General features: G+C 38.4%; 1 protein-coding gene across 3 annotated transcripts in view; it reads right to left on the reverse strand.

The window, feature by feature from the left end:
* Positions 1 to 9,290: 9,290 nt before the first annotated feature.
* Positions 9,291 to 23,359, reverse strand: part of IGSF11 (immunoglobulin superfamily member 11) — a 128,162-nt gene continuing 114,093 nt past the window's right edge. For 2 of the 3 annotated variants that reach the window (XM_053903385.1, XM_019448435.2), the window contains 3 exons: positions 15,416 to 15,538; positions 14,437 to 14,587; positions 9,291 to 12,595 (listed from right to left, as the gene is read on the reverse strand). In XM_053903385.1, coding sequence (XP_053759360.1) covers positions 12,166 to 12,595; positions 14,437 to 14,587; positions 15,416 to 15,538 — 704 coding nt within the window. In that variant the 3' untranslated portion in view covers positions 9,291 to 12,165. The remainder of the gene's footprint in view (positions 12,596 to 14,436; positions 14,588 to 15,415; positions 15,539 to 23,359) is intronic. The other variant, XM_053903384.1, reaches the window with a different exon arrangement.

A 23,359-nucleotide genomic window follows, 5' to 3' on the forward strand; every position in this document is an offset into this window, starting at 1 on the left:
CTCTCTCTCAAAAATAAACATTAAAAAAAATTTTTAATATATGATCCAAAAATATTCTATTGACAAGAAACTCACTTCAAATACTATGACATTGTTGTAAAAGACTGAAAAAGATATCCCATGCAAACAGTAACTTAGAAATGCAGGAGTGGTAAATTAATGCCAGATAAAATAGACTTCAGATAAAAGAAAATAACTAGAGACAAAGAGGGACATTACATAATGATAAAAGGATCAATCAGCCAGGAAGATATGATGATTCTAATTATACATGTACCAGAAAGAAAGCCTCAAAAATACATAATACAAAAATTGATAAACTGAAAGGAGAAATAGACAACTCTACAATTATAGTTGGGGATTTCAACACTTAAGTTTCAGAAACTCATTGCTAGGTAAAAAATCAACAAGGATATAAAACTGACCAACACAATCATCCAACAGGATCTAATTGACATATATGGAACATTCTACCCAACAATAGCAGAATAAACATTTTTTAAGAGCCCACAGAACATGTACCAACAGAGTTCAACAAATTTAAAAGAATTCAAATAATAGATTTTTTATACTTTAAATAATACAGATTTATTTTTCTAACTTCAACCTAAAAATCGTTAACAGAAAAACAATCAGAAAATCTCCAAAAACTTGAAAATTAGCACATTTCTGAATAATCCATGGATAAAGAGGAATTCTCACAGGAAATATAAAAACACATAGAATTCAATGAAAATGAAAATGCATGTCAAAATAGGTGGATGCGGCTAAGGAAGTACTGAGGGAGAATTTACAGCCCCCCCCCCCAAAAAAAAGCTTACATTAAAAAGGAGGAGGAGTTTGAAATCATTGTTCCCACCTCAGAAAACTAGAAAAATGAGCAGGAGGGAGTTAAGATGGTAAAGGAGGAGGGAAACCCTAAGCTTGTTTCATCCCTTGAACACAGCTAGATAGTAATCAAATCATTGTGAACTCCCAAGAAATCAATCAGAGGTCTGAAAGCACAAAAACTGCAAGTCTACAAGTAGAAAAGTGACCACCCTCTAGAAGGTGCTGAGAGTTGACTTGAGGGAGACATAGCTGTGGGTGTGGTGGCAGGGAGGGAGCATGCTTGTGGAGGCTACTGCCAAGTGTTATAAGGAGCAGAGCACAAAATCTGAACTTCTGGAAGTGCGCCACAGTGGGGGATGTGCCTAGCTTACAGGTGCTCAGGTGGCGAAGTGGGGCAGAATCCCAGGAGTGACAGCTTGGTCTGATGATCCCCTTGGTTGCAAAGACAAATGGCACCAACGTGCTGTAGTGCTGTGCTGTTTCCAGTCATAGGAGCAGGGACTCTGGCTGAGGGCAGCAAACAGGGGTGCTGGTTTCTGCTCTGCTTTGACATAAATTCTGAACCGCCGAGCAGTTGTGCAACTGCTTTCCTCCCACAGGCGGACAAAAGCAGGGTGAGACTCTTCCCCAGAGGAACAGAGCAGGTCAGCACCACGAAAGTCCCTAAAACTTGGAATTTTCGAAGTCGCACGCCTGAGATAAAAAAGCTTGGACACGGGCAGGATAAACGCAGGGTTCTGATGGAAATCAAGGACACAAGAGGGGTGACTGATCACTCTTTTGTGAGGGTTCCCTGAAGAGTAGGGGGTGCAATCTGTCAGCTCCAGGAGGAGAGAGCAGGGCACAGCCATATTCATCCAGCCCATGAGCACTGAAAGCCTTCAGGAAGCAAAACAGCTGGCCACCTAGTTGAGGTCTGAGCAGCTTACACCAAGCTCTTCCCCCCACTGAAGCTGGAGAGCCATTTCCACTAAAACAAGTCAGACTGAGAATCAGCGCAGCAGCACCCCCACCCAGAAGACCAGCACAAACAACTCTTGCACCAAGTCTGCTAATCATAGGATGCTACAAAGCTTCAGTTCTAAGGGAAATAGGATCTAGCTTCCTATTTACTTTTATTTATTTTTGTAGTTATTTTTTATTTTTTATTTTGAATTTTTATATATTTTTATATTATTTTTGTTTTATTTTAATTTTTGGACCTAGATTATTTTAACAAGCAAACCAAAACACACCCAGGATCCACAGTTTTTTTGTTTTTTGCTTTCTTCTGCTTTTTTATTTGTTTTGGGGGTTCTTTTTCTTTCTTTACTTTTCTGGACAAAATGACAAGACAGAGAAATTCACCCCAAAAAGAAATAATAGGAAGTAGAACTCACAGCGATTTAATCAATGCAGTTATAAGTAAGATGTCTGAACTGGAATTTAAAACAACGATTTAAGGGTATTAGCTGGGCTTGACAAAAGCATAGAAGATACCAGAGAATCCCTTTCTGCAGAGATAAAAGAATTAAAATCTAGTCAGGCTGAAATTAAAAATGCTATAACTGAGATGCAAACCTAAATGGAGGCCAGGACAGTGAAGATGGACAAGACAGAGGAGGGAATTAGTGATACAGAAGACAAAATTATGGAAAATAATGAAGCTGAAAAGAAGAGGGAGCCAAAGGTCATGGATCACGAAGGCAGACTTAGGGAACTGAACAATTTATTAAAACATAGTAACATTTGTATTAAAAGAGTCCCAGAAAATGAAGAGAGGGTAAAGGGGGAAAAAGGCTTATTCAAACAAATTATAGCTTAAAAATTCCCTAATCTGGGGAAGAACACTTCTATCAAAATCCAAGAAGCACAGAGAACTCCCATTAAATTCAACAAAAGCCAACCATAGTCAAGTTCACAAAATACACAGACAAGGAAAGAATCCTGAAAGCAACAAAGGAAAAAGTCCTTAACCTACAAGGTAAGACAGATCAGGTTCACAGCAGATCTGTCCACAGAAACTTGGCAGGCTAAGAAAGAGTGGCAGGACAGTCAACGTGCTGAATAGGAAAAATATACAGCCAAGAATTCTTTATCCAGCAAGGCTGTCATTCAGAATAGAAGGAGAGATAAAGAGTTTCCTAGACATGGGATGCCTGGGTGGCTCTGTCAGTTAAGCATCTGACTTCAGATCAGGTCATGATCTCATTGTTCATAGGTTCGAGCCCCACGTCGAGCTCTGTGCTGACAGTCCAGAGCCTGGAGCCTGCTTTAGATCCTGTGTCTCCCTTTCACTCTATTTCTCCCCCACTTATGCTCTGTCTCTACCTGTCTCTCAAAAATAAATAAACATTAAACAAATTTTTTTAAAGTTTCCCAGACAAACAAAAACTAAAGGACTCTGTGACCACTAAACCAGCCCTGCAAGAAATATTAAGGAGGACTCTTTGAATGGGGGGGGAAAAAAAAAGACCAAAGCAACAAAGACTAAAAAGGACCAATCAGCAACACCAGAAACACCAACTCTACAGGTAACACAATAACACTAAATTCATTATCTTTCAGTAATCAGTCTGAATGTAAATGGACTAAGTGTTCCAATCAAGAGACATAGGGTATCAGAATGGATGAAAAAATAAGTAAGATCCATCTATATGCTGCCTACAAGAGACTCATTTTAGACCTAAAGACAGAAAGTGCAGATTGAAAGTGAGGGGATGGAGAGCCATGTGTCATGCTAATGGATGTCAAAAGAAAGCCGGAATAACCATACCTACATCAGACAAACTAGATTTTAAACCAAAGACTGTAACAAGAGATGAAGAAAGGCATTATATCATAATTAATGAGTCTATCCATCAAGAAGATCTAACAATTTTAAATATTTATGCCCCCAACTTGGAAATACCCACATATATAAATCAATTAATAACAAAGAAACTAATTGATAGGGGCACCTGGGTGGCTCAGTCAGTTAAGCATCCAACTTCAGCTCAGGTCATGATCTCATGGTTCTTGGATTCAAGCCCCATGTCAGGCTCTGTGCTGACAGCTCGGAGCCTGGAGCCTGCTTCAGAATCTGTGTCTCCCTCTCTCTCTGCCCCTCCCCTGCTGGTGCTTTCTCTTTCTCTCTCTCTCTCTCTCTCTCTCTCAAAAATAAATAAACATTAAAAAAATTTTTAAAGAAACTCTTTGATAATAATACAATAATAGGAGATTTTAGCACCACACTACAACAATGGACAGACCACTTAAGCAAAAAAATCAACGAGGAAAAAATGGCTTTGAATGACACACTGGACCAGACGGACTTAACAGATATATTCAGAACATTTCACCCTAAAGTACCAGAATACACATTCTTTTCAAGTACACATGGAACATTCTCCAGAATAGACCACATATTGGGTCAAAAATCAGCCCTCAACAAGAACAAAAAGATCAAGATCATACCATGCATATTTTCAGACCACAACATTATGAAACTTGAAGTCAACCACAAGAAATTTAGAAAGCCCTCAAATACATGGAGGTTAAAGAACATCCTACTAAAGAATGAATGGATTAACTAAGAAATTAAAGAAGAAATAAAAAAAAATACATTGAAGCAAATGAAAATTAAAACACAACAGTCCAAAACCTTTGGGATCCAGCAAAGGCAGTCCTAAGAGGAAAGTATATTGTAATTCAGGCCTATTTCAAGAAGCAAGAAGGTCCCAAATACACAACCTAATCTTATACCTAAAGGAACTAGAAAAGGAACAGTAAATAAAGCCTAAAGCCAGCAGAAAAAGGAAATAATAAAGAAATTAGAGCAGAAATAAATGATATAGAAACAAACAAAAACCAGTAGAACCAATCAATGAAACTAGGAGCTGGTTCTTTGAAACACTTAACAAAATTGATAAACCCCTAGCCAGACTTCTCAAAAAGAAAAAAGGACCCAAATTGATAAAAATCATAAATGAAAGAGGACAGATCACAACCCACAACTCAGAAATACAAACATTATAAGAGAATATTATGAAAACTTATATGCCAACAAACTGGGAAATCTGGAAGAAATGGACGAATTCCTAGAAACTCACAAACTGCCAAAATGAAACAGGAATAAATAGAAAATTTTAACAGACCCATAACCAGCAAAGAAACTGAATCAGTAATCAAAAATCTCCCAGCAAACAAGAGTCCTGGCCAGATGGCTTCCCAGGGGAATTCTACCAGACATTTAAAGAAGAGTTAATACCTATTCTTCTCAAACTGTTCCAAAAAATAGAAATGGAAGGAAAACTTCCAAACTTATTCTATGAAAGCAGCATTACCTTGATTCTAAAACCAGACAAAGACCCCACTTAAAAAGGAGAATTACAGGCCAGTATCCCTGATGAACAGAGATGCAAAATTTCTGAGTAAAACACTAGCAAATCAAATTCAACAACATATTAAAATGATTATTCACCATGATTAAGTGGGATTTATTCCTGGGCTACAGGGTTGGTTCAATATTCACAAATCAATCAACATGATACACCACATTGATAAAAGAAAGGATAGGAAACATATGACCCTGCATCAATAGATGCAGAAAAAGCATTTGACAAAATACAGCATCTTTCTTGATAAATACCCTCAAAAAAGTAGAGATAGAAGGAATATACCTCAACATCATAAAGGCCATATACAAAAGACCCACAACTAATATCATCTTCAATGGGGAAAAACTGAGAGCCCTATGGCCAGGAACAAGACAAGGATGTCCACTCTCACCATTACTATTTAACATAGTACTAGAAGTCTTAGTCTCAGCAATCAAACAACAACAAGAAATAAAAGGCATCCAAATTGGCAAGGAAGAAGTCAAACCTTTACTATTTGCAGAGGACATACTCTATGTAGAAAACTGAAAAGACTCTACCAAAAAATTGAACTGATACATAATAGAACTCATACATGAAATCCGCAAAGTCACAGGATATAAAATCAACATGTAGAAACCTGTTGCATTTCTATATACCAATAATGAAGCAGCAGAAAAAAAAATCAGTGAATCAGTACCATTTGCAATTGCACCAAAAACAATAAGATACCTAGGAATAAACCTAACCAAAGAGGGAAAAGATTTGTACTCTGAAAACTATAGAACACATATGAAAGAAATTGAAGAGGACACAAAGAAATGGAAAAGTAATCCATGCTCATGGATTAGAAGAACAAATATTGTTAAAATGTCGATACTACCCAAAGCAATCTACACATTAATGCAACCCCTATCAAAATACCACCAGCATTTTTCACAGAGCAAGAACAAACAATCCTAAAATTTGTATGAAATCACAAAAGACCCCAAAGAGCCAGAAAAGAGCTTCTTTTCTGAAAAAGAAAAACAAAACTGACACGATGATTCTGGATTTCAAGTCATAATTACAAAGCTGTAGTGATCAAGACAGTATGGTACTGGCCCAAAAATAGACAATACAGTCAATTAACCTTCAACAAAGCAGGAAAGAATATCCAAGAAGAAAGACAGTCTCTCCAATAAATGTTTTTGGGAAACTGGACAATGAAATGCAGAAGAATGAAATTGGACCACTTTTTTACACGATACACAAAAATAAATTCAAAATGGATGAAACACCTAAATGTGAGACAGGAAACCATCAAAATCTTAGAAGGGAGCACAGGTAGCAACCTCTTTGACCTCTACCAGAGCAAATTCTTACTAGACATGTCTCCAAAGGTAGGGAAAACAAAAGCAAACATGAACTATTGAGACTTTATCAAGATAAAAAGCTTCTGCACAGTGAAGAAAACAATCAACAAAACTAAAAGGCAGCCTACAAAATGGGAGAAGGTATTTGCAAATGACATATCTGACAAAGTTAGTATCCAAAATCTATAAAGAACTTACCAAACTCAACACACAAAAAAACCAAAACCTAGTTAAGAAATGGGCAGAAGACATGAGTAGACACCTTTCCAAAGAAAACATACAGATGGCTCACAGACACATGAAAAGATGCTCAACATCACTCATCATCAGGGAAAAATCAAAACGACAATGAGATACCACCTCCCCTCCTGTCAGAATGGCTAAAATTAACAACATAAGAAACAACAGATGGCAAGCATGGGGAGAAAGGGGAACCCTCTTGCACTGTTGGTGGGAATGCAAACTGGGCAACCACTCTGGAAAACAGGATGGAGGGTCCTCAAAAAACTAAAAATAGAACTACCCTATGATCCAGCAATTGCACTACTGCGTATTTACCCAAAGGAGACAAAAATACAGATTTGAAGGGGGACATGCACCCCAATGTTTATAGCAGCACTATCAACAACAGCCAAACCACAGAAAGCACCCCAATGTCCATCAACTGATGAATGGGTAAAGAAGATGTGGTATATATATATATATTGGAATATTACTAAACCATCAAAAAGAATGAAATCTTGCTATTTGCAATGACATGAATGTAAGTCAATGAGAGAAAGACAAATACCATATGATTTCACTCATATGTGGAATTTAAGAAACAAAACAGATGAACATGTAGGCAGGGGAAGGGGGAGAAAAGAGAGGGAAACAAACTACAACATTCTTGATAGAGAACAGGGTTGAGGGAAGGGGGTGGGTAGGAGATGGGCTACATAGGTGATGGGTACTAAGGAGGCCACTTGTGATGAGCACTGGGTGTTGTATGTAAGTGATGAATCACTGAATTCTACTCCTGAAACTAGTATTGCCATTAACTAATGAATTTAATTAAGTAAAAAGAAAGAAAACTAGAACAATGAGAGAAAAAAACCCATAGCAAGCTGAAGGGATGTAATTAATAGAACTGAAAAGAGAAAAACAGAAAAAAAACAAACAAACAAAAGCTGTTTCTTTTTTAAAAAATCAATAAAATTGACAAACTTCAGGCAAGATTGATAAAAATAAATAAGATAGAAGACAATGATCAGCAATGTCAGGAATAAGACATCAATACAGATTCCAGCTTCTGTCAGAAAGATAATAAGGGGAAAATATAAACAACTTTACATCCATAAAGCTGACAAGCTAGAAGAGATGGATCAATTCCTTAAACTCAGGAACTACTGAAAATCAAGATGAAATAGAAAACCTGAATAATCCTATAACCATAATCCAATTAAATAAATTGAATTGGTAATTTAAAAACTGAAAAGGAAGTCTCCAGCCACAGATGATTTTACTAGAAAATTCTATGCACTTTTATACACAAAAAAAATCCTCGTCAAAATATTAGCAAATAAAATCAAGCAGTGAGTGTTTTAAAAAATTATACACCATGACCAAATGCAATTTATTCCAGGTATGCAAGATTGATTCAGCATTTGAAAATCAGTCAGTAATCCAGCATAATCAATAGACTAAAGCAAAAAACAAAACCGAACAAAAAAGTATGATTGTACCAACTGATGCAGAAAACATCATTTGACAAAATCCAACACCCATAGATGACAGATATTCTCAGCAAACTCATAACAGAGTAAAATTTCCTCATCTGATAAAGGCACTGACGAAAACTTATAGCTAACATCATACTAAATGGTTAAAATAATGAAATCTTTCCCCCTACAATGGGAATAAGGAAAGCATATCACACCACTTTTATTTAACATAATGCTATGAAAAAGAAAAGGTACACATATTGAAGAGAAAGAAATAAAACTGTCCCTATTTGCAGATGACGTGATTATGTATGTAGAAAATCCCAAGGAATCTATGAGAAAACAAAACACAAAACCAAATAACCAGATCCTGAAGAAGTGAGTTTCAGCAAAGTTACAGAATACAAAATCAAGACAAAAAAAAACTCGATTACATTTCTATTTAAGAAGAACAAACACACAGAAACCAAAATTTAAAACACAGTAACATTTATAATCGCTTCAGAGATAATCAAATACTTAGGGACAAATCCAACAAAACATGTACTGGATTTGTATCCTGAGAATTAAAAATTGCTGATAAAATAAAGAAGGCCTAAATAAATGGAGAAACATTCCATATCCATAGTTTGGAAGACACAAATAGTAAAGGTGCCAGGCCTTCCCAAACTGGTCATAGGTTTAATGTAATTCCAATTACAACAGCCAAGAGTTTCATAGAAATAAACCACCTTATTCTAAAATTTATATCAAAAGGCACTGGGACTGCAATAGTTAAAACAATTTCAAAAAAAGAATGTAAAGTGGGAGAAACCACTCTAAAAGATGTTAAAGCTTATTAAATAGCTAGTGGTCACCATTGCATTGGTGGAAGAACAGACACAAAGATCAGTGGAACAGCTAAGGAACTCAGGAGACCCACACAAATTTGACTAAATGATTTTTTCAAAGATGCAAAAACAACTCAATGGAGGAAGGACAGCCTTTTCAACAAATGGTGATGGAGCAACTGAACTCCCAGGCATTTATCTCAGAGAAATAAAAACTTATGTTCACATAAAAGCTTACAAAAATGCGCACAGCAGTTTTATTTGTAATAGCCAAAAATGGAAACAACTCAAATATCCTTCATACCCTTCAATAGGCAAACAATTAAACATACTGATATATCTGTACCATGGAATACTACTCAGCAATAAAAAGGAATGAACCACTGATACATGCAACAGCTTGGATGGATCTCAGGAGTTATGCTGAGCAATAAAAAGCTAATTCTCAAATGTTACATACTACATTATTCCATTTATATATCATGCTTGAAGAAAACTATAGACATGGGTAACAAATCAGAGATTAGGGAGTTGGGGAGGAGGGAGGTGGCCAAGACTATAAAAGGGTAACACAAGGGGTCCTCTATCTTGATTGTGGTGGCAGTCACATAAATCTACACATGTGATAAAAGTGCAGGTAACTAAATGCATGCGCCACACATACATGAGTGCATGTACAACTGTTGAAATATGAAAAAGGTTGATCGACTGTATCCATGTCAATTTGTGATACTGTATAACAGTTATGCAAGATGTCACCATTTGGAAAAATTAGATGAAGGGTATATTAGGAGTCTCTATTATTTCTTATAACAGCATGTAAATATATAAATGATCTCAAAATAAAAAGTTACAACAAAGGAATGATCCAGTATACATGGAGATCATAACTTTCTGAACTGAAACTTGACAACTTCAGTTTACAAGCCATCAGTCATTTATCTACACAATACCTATTATTAGGCACTGTGCTAGGTGACAGAGATTCAGAGTGAAAAAAGCAGTCATGGACCTTGTCTTCATGAACTTCAAACTGGGAAATAGAAAAATAGTGCAATGTATGAAAGGGGCATTGCATTTTCAGTCATACACAGGAGAACTGGACTCAAAGCTCTAATAAGTAAGGTAAAGTAATTTCTAGAGTACTGTATGCTCATTAAAATTATTATGAACACTACTGAACAGAATAGAAAATTCTTGTAAAGAACACTACATATAAGATCATATATTCATTAATGTGTGATAATTAATGACAACTTGTTTTTATATGAATAAACTTTTATTGAATTTTAGATCATTAGAAAGAATAAAGAAATGCAAGATAAATGCTTTCTAAACAACATCTGATAGTACCTTTTCTGTCATGGTATTTTCACTCTTTAGAAAAAGTATAGACATTCATTTATTTACTTTTTAACAAAGTCAAGAACCATCACATGGAGAAAATAAGTAATGCTAATGTAAATTCAGCATTTCATCAATATTGAAATGGCTACAATGGTTAGGTTCTGAGTGTAGCCCTCCCAGAAAACAGTGTGTGCAGCAGCTGCTGGCTTCCATTTCTCCAAGTAGGTCTGAAAATCAGGAAGCCACTCCCTGTGACGACTATGCTGCAGGAAAAGAGGGCAAAAGGCATAGTGCAAAGAGGGAGTGCGAGACAACATTGGGAAAGAAATGATGCTCTTATGGAACCACGAGGTCGGCCTCATAAATAATTCAGAGAACGATTCTCGAACAAATCATTTCTGTGTTGCTTAAAGTGTGATTAAGGCAAGATAGTCCCCGATACAAGTATGCCCAGATCCACACAGCGAAAAACAGTGGGGAGTCTGTAAATTATCTGGTAAACTCCAAGGCCAGCCAAGCCAGGTAATTAATCACAGAAGGAGTCTCTTTACAGTGGTATAAAACGCATTTGGGCAAAACTACAACCCTGAGCTGTGACAAATATAGGGCAGACCCTCCCAGGAGCATACCTGAAGGCATCCCTTTTGTCTCAATCTTATCTCTTTTTCAAAAATAATTATTTTGAAAACAACAACAACAGAACAACTCCTGACCTCCCTGTAAAAACCTACTAACCTCGACTTGTCAAACAAGGAGAACATTATCTACCTCGATGCAAAAGGCATCAGGTGCTGCCCTCATTAAGAGTAACCTAGTGTGAAAGCAGGGAACCCTGGACAGCCCTGCTCTGAGCCTGCCAGGGATGTGCAAGTTCCTCGGACACAGCCCAGCTCGCTCTCCCTTGTGAGGGGCCTCCTGAAACTCTCAACAAACCTAATCACTGAATGTGCTATAAACAGTAGTCTTTTCTTTCCTAGCCCTATGCTTCTCATGTCTTTTAAAAAAAATAGTTTTCTTTTAAAAAAATATTCTTCCAGGAAATAATGAACAGTAATTGTCATGGACCTGGAACAGACCCTAGAAAAACAGACAGGCAACAATCTGTCAATACAGCAATATTCCAAATATGAAATTCATGGTTCAGGAAGGGATAAATAAATAAATATGAAGGGGCTTCTCAGAGAAGTTGCTTTTGTTTTCCCCCTTTTCTTACTGAATTTTGTGTAAAAAGCTTTTATTCTATGATACAAGAACCAGCCCTGTTGGGACCAGTATTAACTATTCGTGCCATTAAGCCCTCTAGATAAAGAGGGAATGGTAATGATATCAGGGTTGCTCATTTTTTCTAAAGACAACTATATTTTTAAATAATTTCATCATTTAAACTTCAGCTGGCACCTTAGTCTCTTGAAAAATTATTAGTTAGGCATGAATTAAAGGACAAGCCCATCTGGACTGCAGTTGGGTTTTAAGGGCTATTCTGCTCTTACAACTTTTTCCTTGGCTTGGCACATCTTTGAGATCCAGTTTTTTGGACAGAATCCTAGGACATCTGTGGTGGGGAAACAAGTCTTCAAGATGGAGAATCCCAGTTCATTCCACAAAACTCACTGGCCAGGTAACGGCATTGCCTTTTCCTTGGTGCTTTTTACTAGTATCCTTACAAGGAAAAGTGTTTCTTTCCCAGAACTTGCTCACCCCACCCTCCCCCTGCTTGGGGCATTCCACTGATTCTTTTCTGAATACTTTATCCACTCAGGTCCTATACCAGGGACCCGGCCCGACTCTGGGCTGGCACCATGACAGGGACAGCACCAATTCGCTCCAGTGTTGCTTGGCTGATGGTGTACGAGTGTGTGTGTTGAGGCCGAGGTTTCCTGCTGACTGAGCCGTTGCTCCTGGACACAACCTGTGGGGATGACCCTCTGTTGGCTGTCACTACTAGAGTCTTAAGTGGAGCTGGGACCAAGTGGTTCCCATTAGCATAGATGGACGGTATATTGGCATTGCCTGAGTGGAGCAAGTCACTGAAGTGGTTGAATGACTCGGTGTTTCTGTGAACTTTTGGATTGTTGCTCCAGTATCGACTGTTGTATGTATTGGAAGAGGTCAATGTGTTGTTCTCTGAGGAGGATATCTCGGTGTGAAATGCTTTGGCAGAAGAAGAACATTTAGGTGGAAGATCATCCTCTCTGAAAAAGAACAAAAAATAAAGTTGTCATTAGGATTTACTTGAGTTTTACCCTACCCTCCTTCCCAGGACTCTTTCTTCTTATGTTAAGGCCAGTATGTCTGTGAAGTACAAATTCTCAGGACAAACCATACTATCGTGAAAGCAAACACATTAGTCCTGGTGGCCTCAGCTTTGGCATTCATTCCCTTTGAAACAATCCTCAAGAAAAATTTGAGGTTTCTCAATCTCCAAGGGTAGCAAGGTAATGTCAAATATCTCAAAGACTATACTTTCCAATATAACTGAAAAAAGTTGTGTATGTGTGTGCACGCGCACATCTGCATATGTATAATTTTTTTTTTTTGCTCTAAATGGGAAAATAGTCCATGAAGAAATCCACTGAGCTTGTTGCTGTAAAATGTTAACAAACCAAGCTATGGGTGTGTGGAGTTTCAAAAAATGGTTAGAGTTGGCCTGACTTTATTGCACTTTGGAGTTTGAGAAATCACTGTAGTATGCTGATAAGTGATTTTCCTCAGTGATCTTATGCTGGGATGAAATCTATCCTTGCATACAATCCAAACCTGTAAGAATTGTAAGAGGCTAAGAGAAGTTACTAATTTAACTTAAGATGTTAACTAATTCATTTAACATTTATTGAATACCAGGCATTCTACTAGATGTTTCATGTAAAGAAAAAAAAAAATACACAGTTCTATACCCCAGAAGCCTATGACAAAATGGGAGTGACAATCAATGCAAGAACACCTTCAAGTCTGAGACACTGGACAAGGGACTAAAGTAAACGTCTGTGAGGAAGTGATGCCTTGACTAATCTTGAATCCGATCAAAGAATTTACCAGAGAGATGGATGAAAAGGAAAGGAGTATGGTCCAGGAAGAGGGTGGAGGCTTGAGCAATGACCCTGAGGCATGAGAGAATACAGAACAGACTGGAACACCAAGGATCACAGAAGTGGTGAGAGAGGACCAGGGAAGCAGGGGAGGGTCAGGTCCTGAAGGGCTGTGTGTGTCACACTAAGTAGGCTAGCGTCATTAAAGCATTCTCAACTAGGATATGATGTGATGCAATGTGAGACCAAGTTTGTACTCCCATATCCCTACAAAATAGTAGAGCCAAGAGTCACTTTTCTTTAAAGATGATTTTCACATTGTTTTCTGAAGTTATTCATATCCTTGACTGAACTGTCTCCTCACACCAAGCCATATTGCTTTGGCCTCGCTGTGTACACACGGACAGGTATACTCTTGTGGTGTTCCTTCTAGCTTCTATTATAAATGCCAATGTCAAACACATTTTTTTCATGTTTATTTATTTATTTTGAGAGGCAGAGAGAGAGAGTGAGAGAGAGTGCACAAGCAGGGGAGGGGCAGGGAGAGAGGGAGAAACAGAGTCCCAAGCAGGCTCTGCACTTTCAGCTTAGAGCCTGACACGGGGCTCAGTCTCATGAACCATGAGATCATGACCTGGACTCATGGAAATCAAGAATCTGGACTGAGCCACCCAGGTGCCCCTTAAACACATTTTCTAAAGTAACTTTTCTACTGTCACAGCCACCTACCCCTTCCTATCTTAGAGATATAGGAGGTGAGGGAGGTCTAACATGTGTCCTCCTGGTTGGGCACATGTTAGACCCTCTTCCTCTCTCATGATGCAGTAAGAAACTCTGAATAGCATCATGAGGAAAACTGATGTAACATACAAGGAAAAAATATTACTTGGCCATGTTAACTGTCTTGGCCATCACGGTCATTGGATTAGCAAAGAAATCTTAGCTGCCAAAAATTGATACACATTACAGACACTGGCCATGAAGGACAAATTATCTGACAAACAAACCTTATTTCATTAGGAATTTCTTCTTCCTCCTCCTCTTTGTTTTTGCTTCTCCAGTAAAAGAATGCCCCTAAAATTAGTGCAATGCAAAAAATGATAATAACTGCACCAGTGCCAATGGCTCCAGCTATTAGTCCAATGCTCCTGGGCTGGGCTGCAAAATATATTTAAGGCAGATTTAAAGAACAAAAAAAGAGAGAAAGAGAGAGAGAGAAATAGCATATACTCATGCAACTTTATAAACATAAAAGTTTACTACAGAACCTTCTTAAAATGAACAAAACTGCCTAAAGTATTACATCCGTATAAACCTCAGTTAAATTTCTGTGTCCTGGGTGGCTAGAACTAACTGACACATGGTCGGCTCACAAACACTTTCCGAATAAACGAACATCACAGGACTCACCACTTCGGCAGAGCAACTCCTAGAAACTCCTAGAGCAGAACAGGCAACCGATGTTCACCTGCCTGATCTGCCCAAAGGAACCCTAGCAGTCAGCAGGCTCACTGTCACCCCATCCCAACCCCATCACTACATTTTGTAACTGGAATTCAAATAACCCAGAACTCTCATCTAAAGACAACATTTCTGCACCACTTATTTGTGACCTGGCCACCTAACAGTTAAGCAGATGTAAAGGGATTAGGAGAAAATACAAAAAGGTCTTGTCGTGGCCATAAGATCACTGTTAAGTTTTTATAATGTCTACAGCACTATGCAATCACTTGAAGACAAGTGACTGACTTGATTCTCACGACCCAGAGGAGAAAGGCATTCTATTGTAAAGAAGATGTCACCTTGCTGAGGCAGAAAAGTATACTAATACATTTATAAACTACTTTAATAATTAATAAAACCAGAAGAATTTATATTTAATCTTCAAACCACCTAAAAACAATTAAGAGAAACTCTTCATTTCCGGTTTAACAAAGATCTTGGTGTTCCAGATAGAGAGGAGACATCAGAATTTTATGTACTTACGTGAAATAACCTGGAGATCCAAAAGGCAGGTGCTGGTTCCAATGGCATTAGAAGCCACGCACTGGTACAAGCCTGAAGACAGAGCACTGATGTTCCGGATGGTGACTGTCCCCTGGACCTGGTCTGTCACAAATATCATAATCAAGTGAGCAGTTAGGGAAAAAAAAAATAAGAAAACCAAAGAAATCAGCAGAAGACTATAAAAATAAACACTGAAGAGCTATCATAGCCTTTTCTGAAGAGATTTTTTTTTTTCGTTCATGAAAATACTAAAATCACATCACGTTAAAGACCGGAGATATGGAGGACTGTCCTAAATAAGGGTAATCTTACAATTTAATGTGTAGATTGGTATGAGGTCCTAAATGTGAGCAGTCTTCCCTGAGGAAACAGTAGCTAATGCCATCCTAGAGAACTTCTGGTCAGTAACAGCAAATTTTAATTCTGAGGAAATGCAATAACATAAAGAAGGAGTTAAACTCATTGCATTAATGTTCACTTTATACGTGATGGAGAAAATATGCACTCTGTGCTCACGCATGTAGACTGTGACTTCTAACAACTATTATAAGTGTGTAAGTCCAGCTCTTCCACAAAGCAGACACACAGAGACAAGCCAAAGGTTTAGTGGAAGAAATTCTGGTAAAGGAAATGGAGAGGCAGCTGGAGAAGGTGAGAGAGCCTCACACTGCAATGCAGGTCTGGCCTCTGTGAAGAGGAGAGAGAACGGAGGTCCAAGTGAGGGGCATCTCAGATCGCAGCACAGTGTTTCGGAAGTTTCCATCAGGCTGACGGGGAGGCCCTGAGCTAAAGTAACTGTTAAAGGAATCCCACACCTTGCAGGAAGAGCCCTGCGTTAGCAGGCCCACTGTGTCCAGTTACTGCCTGGGAGCAGCCCGGGCAAAACGTGGTCTGAGTGCAAAGCTGGTGGGTTCTGGAGGAAGTGCTTGGAGCTGTTAAGTCAATTGTGTCCCCACAGCAGGAGATAAGCAGTGCATTTTCAAGACCATCACACTGATCTCACCAAGAAAGTTTTCAGTAGTCCACATTTTAGTAATTCATCAACATTAGCATAGATTATGTATTCCTTGTAAATAAAATGTAAATTACTTACAGTAATAATAAAAACTAGAATTAATAGTTGTTATTACTATGTGCCAACCATTGGTTAAACTTTTATATGTACTACCTTAATCTTCACAAGGACCCTATGAGGTATTATTATTAATCCCATTGAACAGGTAAGGAGACTAAGGCTTTAAGTGAGTAATAAGATTACTCAGCTAGTCACACACAATTCGAATTAGATGGGAGGCTGTCTTACATCTAAGCTCTACGCTTCACTGCCTCCTTTAAGCAGAACCGAACACATCCAGTAATCTCAACCCCTCAAAATAGCTGCAAATTTAGGAATAAGTAGAAAGCATCCCAATGGCACATTTCTGTCACAAAGTCCGTATATTCCTAGGGCAACACGTGGAGCTACCTCTACCCTGGGCTATTTTTACATGAAACTCAACATTCTCTTGTTTCTGCTGGCAATCCTCGTTTCTATCTAGATCAAAGGCAGAAGCAGAGAAGAGGGATCAGCAAAAGCAGACCTAACCACAGCACACATGCATTTATTGGTTAAATCATTTAAGAAAAATATTTACTAAGTGCCTTTCTGGAATTAACTTAAAAAAATAAGCAAAGGAAAGGACTCTTTTTAGGGTTTTGTTTTTGTTTTTTCATGGGAACTTTTAAAGAGTCAAATCCACATTATACAGATACCTTACTTATGAAGAATCTGGACATTTGAATTGTATTACACACACCAAGTCAATATATTTGGTGGTTACCTGCTTTGCACTTGTGTATTATTTCCTTTTCTTTAAAGCAAATAAACAAACAAACAACTCTGAGGGCTACCAATGTGTAAGAGCCCGTCAGTGAATTCACTCAATACTTGGGCCGGTCAGGGAGGAAACTGCTTTCTCCTCCTGTGTTTTCTACTTGATTTCTCAAGCCTTCATTAAATGCCCCCCTCATATGTGCTCTTCAGCACCATGTTTTCTCTAGTCCTGGCGCTTAACCTCATTTGTTGTCACGTCTTGCCTATTTGTCTCTTTTTTTTTTAATTTAAAAACAAAATTGTTTTAACATTTATTTATTTTCAAGAGACAGAGAGAGACAGTGAGAGGGGGAAGGTGCAGAGAGAGAAGGAGACACAGAATCCAAAGTAGGCTCCAGGCTCTGAGCTGTGAGCGCAGAGCCCGACGCAGGGCTCGAACCCACCAACAGTGAGATCGTGACCTGAGCTGAAGTCAGAAGCTCAACCGACAGAGCCAGCCAGGTGCCCTGGAGCCTATTTGTCTCATTAAAAGAAGGGGCTGGGTTTGTCTTGTTCATAATTGCATCATCATCCTTAGAAATTACCCAGCATGCAAGAAGGTGTTCAGTAAATAAAGGAGCTACCTTCTCTTCAGTGTCCACTGTGTACCATATGCGGGGTACTAAAGAGTTTTACATACATATTACTGAATTGTCTAAATCCTAGATTTTATATAAAGAACAAAATGATGGTTACCTGAGGGGAGATGGGTGGGGGGATGAGTGAAATAGGTGAAGGGGAGTAAGAATACACTTATCATGTTGAGAGCACTGAGTAATGTATGAAATTGTTGAATCACCATATTGAACACCTGAAACTAATATATAAAACTGTATGTTAACTATACTGGAATTCAAATAAAAAACTAAAAAAAAAAATCCTAGGTTTTATATTCCCTACTTTTCAAAGACAAAAAGCTCAGAGAAGCTATGCAATGTGCCCAAGATTACACAGTACAGAAGTAGCAGCAATCTATAAAATCAGGTCTATCCATGCCCAAAGCACACAGGCACCATATGTATACTTGGTTTTCTAGTAAGACATTTTAAACCACTATGGGGTGCAGCTATAAAATATTTCCTGACAATGCAATGTTCCATTGCTGCTAGTATTAAACTAAGCCATCTGCCTAACTCCACCTTCTATACATTACCAGATGTCATCATGCAAGAAAACCATAATCTTTGGACAACTAGTCCCACAATTCCACACACTGTGGTGCTGTTTTCGTAAGCCCTAAAATTCTAGGAATTTGATCAGTTCACACAAAACCACTAATTTTGTTGACATTTTCATAGAGATAATTTGGGAAACTTTTCACAGCTGCTCTAAGCAGCATTCTGGCATGTAGAAAGAGGTAAACTTTAAGGATTCTTGCTTTACAAGGTTATTTTTAAGAGGTGAAGTCACTGTTCTTCCTTTTATCTCTATAAACACAGACACCAAGAGCAGACTGATAGAAGAAAGTATTCCTAACTGAGGCTGACGTGCCATGCTAGAGCTAACTCAGGATGTAATCAGGGAAGGAGGCACATTGATAAGAGGGGATTAGCCAGAAGTAGGACAGGGCTGTTTGTGCAGTCAAGGCAAAGAGGAGACAGGAGCCCCTCCTCGGCAAGCATCGGGCTACTTCCAGCCACGAGCACAGGGCTCTTTCTCAAGTGAAAAGGACTAATTTCCCCAATTCAACCTGTCACTTCGCTTGGCCTGCTCTGGTTCAAAAGTAATTTGTAGAACTGAAGTTAGGAAACAAATGTTCTTATGATCTTTCTTTCACAAATAGGTAAAGTTCAACTGTGTAGAACCACAGTCTGGAAAGCACACATGACATCCCAGCCCACTGTCAGTTCGCAGCCCACACCAGATCCCACACAAACTACACAGCTGGACTAGGGTGCCCAATAGACATGTGTCCGTCTCCACGTCCATCCTTTCTCCTTAGGCTCAGAACCATTTATGTTACTGCTCGGGAGATGATGCACTGGCTAAGTGCATGTGTTCTAAGCTTAGACAGCCTGGGCTGGGATCTGCCCTACCACCTCCGAATTTCATCACGTGTGACATGGAGCTACTAACACACCTCCATCCCAGGGGTTACTGTGAGGACGAAATGAGGTCATGCATGCAACAGGCATAGTATAGTGCCTGGTAATGCTTCCATGGGGGAATTCTGTCCTGGCATTGCGTGGGAAATACATATTTTTCTGAATCATAAGAAAAATCGGTCAAGAAATTGGGAAAATGTCAGATGTCTCCAAATTCCCAACAGATGTTAAATACTCAGGATTTGAGGTTGAGAGACAGAGATTCCTAATCATGAATTAGTCTATATTTTTATATGATGTATGTACTTTGTAACAATAATGAGTGACCATAATAACAATCATTTCTCATAAACATTTCAGAAGTATCCCATAAAAAAATAATAACAAATGCATGATTTCTTCTTATTTGAACCAACTATTATGACAAAATTATATATCTCAATAATATGTAAAAATTATCTCAATCTGATACATCTGATAACAAAAAATAGTAAAAAAGGGAGAAATATCACAAAATAAATGAAAAATTGAAATCTACTTACAAATTCAAAGATAATATCACATATACTTCATATTTAAACTGTCATTTTAAAAGAAAATTTTAAAACACTATGAAGGGGTGCCTGGGTGGCTCGGTTGGTTAGGCATCCAACTTTGGCTCAGGTCATGATCTCGCGGTTTGTGAGTTCGAGCCCCACGTCGGGCTCTGTGCTGACAGCTCGGAGCCTGGAGCCTGCTTCCGATTCTGTGTCTCCCTCTGTCTTTGCCCCTCCCATGCTCATGCTCCGTCTCTCTCTGTCTCTCAATAATAAACGTTTAAAAAAAATGTTTAAATAAATAAATAAATAAAACACTATGAAGCCTTAAGTGTCCTATCTGATAATCTCAATTTTTGTTTCATGTCAAATTTTCCAGACATAGAAAATTTTATTTTTGTGTTGATGTTGGTTGAATTAAGGTGTAGATGGAAAAGGAACAGAGAAAGAATCTGTCCCAAATAAGAAAATATCCAAAGTACCTTCAAGGCACACATTAGGATACATGCTGCTTCATATTAGCTCATTTTTTAACTTAACGATGAAAATATTTTGTGTCTGCTCTACTTTGGCTTTGTGATTGAAATAGATATTGCTTTTGCCAATTCAGATCTTAAATTCATTTCTGATTTCATGTCCATGTATTTCCACACCAACATTTCCATGTTCTTTTCTTTGCATTTCCATTATTGAAGTATTTACAAAGAACTGTAGTTTATAGAAAATATTCAAACACTGGAAAACAATGATGACTATTACTGGGCAATCTACAAATAATGCAATATTTGGAAACCCCCAGTATTATAGCATTGCATAGAATCACACATCAAAATTACCAAGCTAAGGATTTCTTTTGCTTTTAAAACTTGTTGTTTCCCAGAATACCACTCACACAGCATTTGTATAAAATATACTATGTATATAAACCTACTAATATTTATTTGCAAGAATGACTCACCATTAGCAACAGACTGGGGCATGAACACACAGTTATAATGTGGCAACTGCTACAAGCAAGATGAGTTAGATCGTGACTGCTTCTCTCCTACACACTTCTGTCCAAGTTCCCAGAAATGTTGACTCTGAGTGTTCTTGTTTTTAAGTGGACATCAGTGGATTCTTTTGAACCAATGTCTCTGTGTTGACTGTTAAAATTTAATTCTCAAAGGAGAATGGTACTGATAATGTTACCTGTTAACATTATTTCAGTCCCAGGTCTCAGAGGATTATTAACTCACTCAGCACCTTCCTTAAACAAATCTCCTTAAGTATTCCTTCTCTGAGTTAATACAGTTGTTATTCATTCAATGGGCCTAAGACATAAATCTAAGTAAACTCTGACTCTTCTCCCAAGTCCCATGCCTTAATGATTTTTGTCTTCTTTCTTGAACCCCACTCTCCCTCCATTCCTGCTCCATCCCCATCATGAGGGTCTTAGTTCTGGCCCTCTCTGTATTTTTTTAATGGGGGATGATGGGGGGAGAGACAGAGAGAGTAGGAGAAAGAGAATCCCAAGCAGGCTCTGTGCTATCAGCATGGAGCCCCATATGGGGCTCAATCCCAAGAACCATGAGATCATGACCTGAGATGAAATCAAGAGTTGGATGCTTAACTGACTGGAGTCACCCAGACGCCCTCTTCATTTCTTGATGGAGCTATTCTCAAAGTCTCCCACTACAACCAGGCTATCAAATTCACACCCTGACTGCTGAAGTTGTTTCTAAAATGCAGATCTGGGGAGCCTGGGTGTTAGTCGTGGGTGCCTGGGTGGCTCAGTCAGTTGGGCGTCCGACTCTTGATTTTGGCACACATTGTCTCACCCTGCATCAGGTTTGGTGCTGAGCATGGAACCTGCTTGGGATTCTTTCTCTCTCCCTCTCTCGGCCCTTCCCCCACTTGTGGGTGTGCACACCCCTTCTCTCTCTAAATAAAATCAACATTTTTTTAAAATTTACATTTATTTATTTTTGAGAGACAGAATGAGACAGAGCATGAGTGGAGGAGGGGAAGAGAGAGGAGACACAGAATCTGAAGCAGGCACCAAGCTCTGAGCAAGCATTCAGCACAGAGACCGATGCTGGTCTCAAACCCACAAACCGTGAGATCATGACCTGAGCCGAAATCAGACGCTTAACTGACTGAGCCACCCAGGTGCTCCAATAAGATAAACATTTTAAAAAATAAAATAAAATGCAGATCTGGATATCCTCTCTTGCTTTATAAATGCCTGGGAGTACCCACAGTCTCAAAAACAACATCCAAACTCCTTGAATGTTATACAATACCCTGCACAATCTGGAGCTGAACTTTCCAACCTCCTCTCTCACCAAACCATCATGAATCTTTATGTCAGCTTCACAGCTTTTCTCATTTAAGAGCATCAAAATTTTACACTTGCAAGATTTTACATGCATGGCTCCCTCTATTAATATTTTCCCCTTTTACCTGGTAAAACTTCTACTGAGCCTTTAAGATCCTTTTCTTTTTGGAAAACTCTTTCCCTATAAAGTTCTTCCTAGACTCTTCAGGGAGAATAAATGTGAACAGGAAACTTTTTTATAGCATTCAACATGCACTACTACAATTACCTCTCTAGATCTGTCTTCCCCTTAGACAGTGAGCCCTAGAATAAAGACACATCTCTATGTTTTTATTTCTCTACTTTCCCAAGTATCCCCTGAAGTAGCTGCACAAATAAGGGTTGTGACAGTGTGTGTGCACGCACACACACACACACACACATTTTAAAAACGGGTGAACAACTGTATAAACAAATGAATACAATTGTGACAATTGCTGGTATTTAATTTTTAAAGAAGAGGATGTACTGAACATTTCACAGAACTTGCTTCTTTATGTCAGAGGGCAAAAAGAAAGAGGAAAGCTTTGCCTTAAGTCAGAATAACAGCATGAAAAAGAAGAAATAAGCACCTATTTATTCAGCAACTGAAGTGGTTAGAAACTTTTCTACTCCCCATGAAATAATTATGGAAACACTCACTGGGAAGGGAATCGGCAGTGGCAATTCAAGGACAATCAAGATTCCTGAGGCTTCAAACGTGGCAAAAGAATGGGAGTGCTTTCTGTTTGGACTTTGGGCAAACCTGGCATCCTCTGGGTGCCTGGTAACATGACAGTGTTGGACTACAGTGATGTTTAAGACACTCTCCTGCTCCATCTATGACCTCCATACTAAGTTCTGCAGAGTTCTCAAGCAAGCAGCACACAGAAGACTTAATCACCTCTTTTCACTGTATTAAATTATGAACGGATGAGGACAACAGAGGATTCCTTAGGAACAATAAAGGAAAAATGCATGATTTATTAAAAAAAACTGAAAAACCCTCACAACACTGAAATAATCAGTAGAAGTTATGGAGAAAGGGTGTAAGAAAAAGCTTGGTCAATAAAAATCATAAAATATTAGAAATTATTCTAACCATATCCATTATCACAATTAATGTAAATGAATTCAATCAATCAAAGAAGA

This window comes from Panthera pardus, unplaced genomic scaffold (assembly GCF_024362965.1).
Source record: "Panthera pardus isolate Hobbes unplaced genomic scaffold, ASM2436296v1 HiC_scaffold_16, whole genome shotgun sequence".
In the NCBI taxonomy this organism is placed as follows: Eukaryota; Metazoa; Chordata; class Mammalia; order Carnivora; family Felidae; genus Panthera; species Panthera pardus.